Source organism: Acyrthosiphon pisum, chromosome A2, assembly GCF_005508785.2.
Source record: "Acyrthosiphon pisum isolate AL4f chromosome A2, pea_aphid_22Mar2018_4r6ur, whole genome shotgun sequence".
Lineage (NCBI taxonomy): Eukaryota > Metazoa > Arthropoda > Insecta > Hemiptera > Aphididae > Acyrthosiphon > Acyrthosiphon pisum.
Genome location: NC_042495.1, coordinates 97,630,743 through 97,635,357, shown reverse-complemented (window position 1 = coordinate 97,635,357; position 4,615 = coordinate 97,630,743). Strand labels below are relative to the sequence as shown.

Sequence of the window (4,615 nt, the reverse complement as noted above, 5' to 3'; positions counted from 1 at the left end):
TTCATATATCTACGGTCATTTGTTTTAGAGTTACACCAAAAACCAAAATCGATTTTGTTAAAAATCGATTTTGCGTAAAAATTCCCGTTTTTCCTTAATTTTTCTTTTGTTTTTCACGTCGCTTTTGAAAACTACTGGGAAATTTTTACTTTTGACCCCCCAAAGTACCGACTAGATTCACTTTCCAATCATGAAAGTTACTGTTGAAGAAAATCGAAGCAGTTTTACTGTCCTAAAAGGTGATGACAGACACAAAAATAAATCAAAAAAATAAATAAAAAAAATAAATAAAAAAATAAATAAAAAAAAAACACACATCATTGTAAAATCAATACATTCATCGTTCCACTCAGAATCTAAAATCAAGGAAAAACGTGAAATTTTACACAAAATAGATTTTGGTTTTAGTATAACTCTAAAACTAATGAACGTATCTACATGAAATGTTCACTGGTTATTTATATTCACATTAACTATAAAGTTTTCAAAATATTTTGATTTGTGTTGAATTTTTTAGGGACATTTTTAATTTCCAATTTTATTAGTTTTTTTTTCTATGAATGTCAATAAAACTTTTTTGTTGGGCCAAAAAGCGTGAAAATGTAATACAAGACTCCTGATATATTGTTACAATAGCAGTTAAAAATATTAAATATACAATAGCACAATTTTTTTTATAAGAATTTAAAGTTTTCCTATAGGTACTGCATAATAATATTAAACCATGTTATACATTTATTTCACCCATTTTTATTTGTTATAATGTTACTATTAGGTATAGTATTATTTATATATTAAATATTATTATATTAATGTAAGTACTTACATTTTATATAAATATAAAATATATTAATATAATAAAGACTTTATTATCATATTTTAAAGGAAAGTATTAATATTGGACAAAAAAGATTCTTTACTGAAAATTAGATTCACTACCTACTTCGATTTTTTTTTTTATGTAGTAATTTATAATTTTATTTGAAATGAGATTAATTCATGTTTGGCATGTATAACCGTAAAGGTGGTGTGTAAAAACTTAATTACTTTTGGTATTGCAAGTACGCCACTGGTGACCATAAACATAGTTATAATATACAGAGTGTAACAGAAAGATATGACAAATGAAATAACTTGTACCTATTCTAATCAATATTTTTTCATTTTCTTTTTTCATATAATTTATAGACGTTTGTACTACATGTATAATAATGGACTTTTTTGTATATTGATTTATATGAAAAAAAAAAAAAATATTGATAGGAATACAAGTTATTTTATTTGTCATATCTTTCTGTTACACTTTGTATATATATAAATTATATTATATTATAATAATATATAATATATATTATAGTTATAGGTATATGATAGCCATATAGGTATACCAAATTATTTTACAATATTGTTTTATATATTTTAGACTATTAAGTGAATATTTTGAACTTTATAGTGCAAAGTTAAGAGCATTTATTAAATAACGTTTACAGTTATACCTATGGATTATTGAATCACAACAAATTTGAGAAAAAGGGGTGGGGGTAAATGATCGTAGGGGGTGTGTTTCAATTTATAGAAACGTAGGTAGGTAGTAGGTAGGGGAGAGGTGGGTAAAATGGGGACCCTTAGGGAAAAAAGCTCCATCTTTTAAACTATTGAACTTAAAGACATTTTCTTAACTAAAAAACTTTCTCTTATACGTTCACTAAACATCATGTTTTTAAATTGTTTAATCCTTTGATAGTTTTTTTTATTTTTTATTTGTTTTAAAAATTTTAGTTTTGCCCTATTTTAGCCTTATGGTAGGTAAAAATGGGGAATGATTAAAAACGTCATGAAAATTAATATTTCTTCTCATTATATATTATTTTACTAAACAAAACACATTTGTATAAAAATAAATTAAAATAAAAAAATTTCAAGTTTTTAAGATTATGGGAGAATGTAACTGGCTAACATGGGGTATCCCATTTTAACCATATCTTGGGTACCCCATTTTAAACAAAACTATTAAGTCACACAAAATAATTTTTTTTTAAATGTTGATTTAACTTTTATACTTGGAGTTTATTTAAAAACAAAGGTGATAAAGTACTAAATAAATAATAATAATTACTTGTTCAAAATATCCGAAAGGAGAAGTTAAAAACGTGATTCTACCTATGATAGTAAAATAATTTTCACGATACAATATGTTAAAACCATAGAGTATACTATATATATACCATAGAGTAACCAAAAGTTATTTTTTGTGATTAAAATATTTGACACCTCACCACTACCTACATTTTTTGGGTGAACTGCTGACAAGAGGAAATACCTTGCTTCCAATAAATAAATAAATAATATAATTGTATACATTGTTTAGACGGTTTGTTATAACCATCTTGGTCCAAGTACCTAAACAACCCAAATAACATATCATATTGTATCAACAATATTTAAATGAATTTACATTTTAAATAAGTATATGAAGCAGGGATTTGTTTTTTCATATCCAAATTTGAATTCAAAATGTGTTTTTATGTTTTTTAATTTCTAAGTGCTCACAAATTTATATAATATACACACCAATATCTGTACTTTTTCTTTACACAAACATTTTTATTCACTTCATGACATATAGTTTATATTTTCCAAAAAATTATTTGCAATAACATAAATATACTATTATACATTATTATTCAGTACACATAATAATTAATCAAATTTTCCGAGATAACTAATTGTGGGACTAATTGTTTGAACACAAAATAAATTAATTGGAAGACAAGTGTAATTAATACACTTAATTATAAAATTAGTTAGTTATTTGCTTACTGCAAAATCAATGTATCTAATTTAACAGTTTTCAATTATAAAATACAGCTTAAGTAAATTGAATAATTAAAGTTAAAAAAATATGACTTATTCATAAATTAATATTACTTTACAATAATAAATTACAATTTATTATACAATCATAAAATTATATTTGTATTTGTATAAAGTGTGAAATAACAATTAACAATAAAGAATTACATTATAAATTTGCCAAAATATAATTATATATTAGTTATTAGTTTATTCACATTAAAACTATGCATATGTGTGTTTAAACATAAATAACACATACCAAACATACAAAACATGTTATTTTTTAAGCGTAATTTCTAATAGTGTCATTAATAAGTTCACGCTCAATTCTTTCCCTATTCACTTTTTCACCACCAGCGGCTTTTGAAGAAAAAGGCAATGTAGCATCTTTTGAAAAGTTCAGTGCGAAGTGATGTGCAACTAAACACAAAAATATTCCACTATCCCAACACTTATATGCATCATCTAAACTATTCAAATTAGTATACTTCCAACCAGCTGAAGGAAAGAATTTTCCTTTTTTCATCAGATATTCCAACTTCAAATATTTCAATATTAATCTTTGGTATTTCAAACCATGATTTCCATGGCTATCATAATATCTAATTGATTTGTGTTTAAAGTTAACATAAATTAAACTCCACATCTCTTTTGATTTTAAATAAATAGGGATAAACAGTCTTTTTTTTGAGAATATATCAATATTTTTTGTCCACCGATGAATACGTGAAAATCCGTACATATCAAAGGCCGTAAAAAAATGTGTATTAAACGCGTAATATTTATTGGGAGAAAATTTTGTAATCAAATCCATGTATTTATTCACAAGTGTATCGGGTAAACATCCATTAATTTCAATATACTGCAAATTTTTTTCTACTTTAACTAATTGTATATTTGAATTACTCTGGTTTTTCCATTTAAATCGATCCATATTTCTGTTCTAAACCTAGAATCATAAAAAATACTTAATATAAAATATTAATTGTTTCATACTTATTTAAAGAAAAGACTAGGTATTTAGTACCTAACAAATAGATTAATACATCATCATTTTTATAACACAGGTTATAATACATCTAAAAAATTTTATGAGTTTATGTACTAATATACCTTAATGTACAGTTAGCTAAAACTTTTTTATATACAAATTAAACAATGAAATGCAGTTGTAATTCATGTAAATATATTAAAATTATTATTATTCATTTTTAAAATCAAGTGATTTTAAATGGTGTTTGGTGTATTATACTTAGTAAATCAGACAGATTACCTAAATGTTTAAGAGGATGTCAGCACACTATTTGTTTTCTCTCTGGCCCACATGCAACATAGACAAAACACATTAACGCAGAATCATTTTTTCTATGTTCTTAAGTAATCTTAGAGTAAAATCACCCATTACAAAAAAGATAGAGAATAATATTTTTGAGGGAATGACAAATCGATTTGTCTAAATATTGTCTCAAAACGATTTAAACATAATTTAAATTTACAAATTTTTTTTGTATATTTTGAAAGTCAAATAGGGTCAGGGCCGGATCTAGGGGGGGGGGAAGTCGGGGATTTATCACTGGGCGTATAATTTTCGTGGGCGTATTTTTAAGGTTTTAAATTTGTAAATTGAAAATTGAAAATGGACTTAAAAACAAAAGTCAAAACTAGGTACAAAATATATTTTACAGGAATGTGTAATATTGAGTATGCAATAAAATAAATAATTTTATTTTTAATCGAGATAAGTAATAACTAATAAGTA

At 24.4% G+C, this 4,615-nt stretch overlaps 2 protein-coding genes across 4 annotated transcripts in view; both read right to left on the bottom strand.

The window, feature by feature from the left end:
- LOC115034022 overlaps nt 1–4,615 on the bottom strand; it is a 79,392-nt gene that overhangs the window by 12,614 nt on the left and 62,163 nt on the right. The window lies entirely within an intron of this gene.
- ACYPI25200 (sentrin-specific protease 1-like) overlaps nt 2,584–4,615 on the bottom strand; it is a 13,395-nt gene continuing 11,363 nt past the window's right edge. The window contains exon 2 of one of the 2 annotated variants that reach the window (XM_008183699.3): nt 2,584–3,805. In XM_008183699.3, the coding sequence (XP_008181921.1) occupies nt 3,140–3,790 (651 nt within the window). In that variant the 5' untranslated portion in view covers nt 3,791–3,805 and the 3' untranslated portion in view covers nt 2,584–3,139. 2 annotated transcript variants of the gene reach the window in all.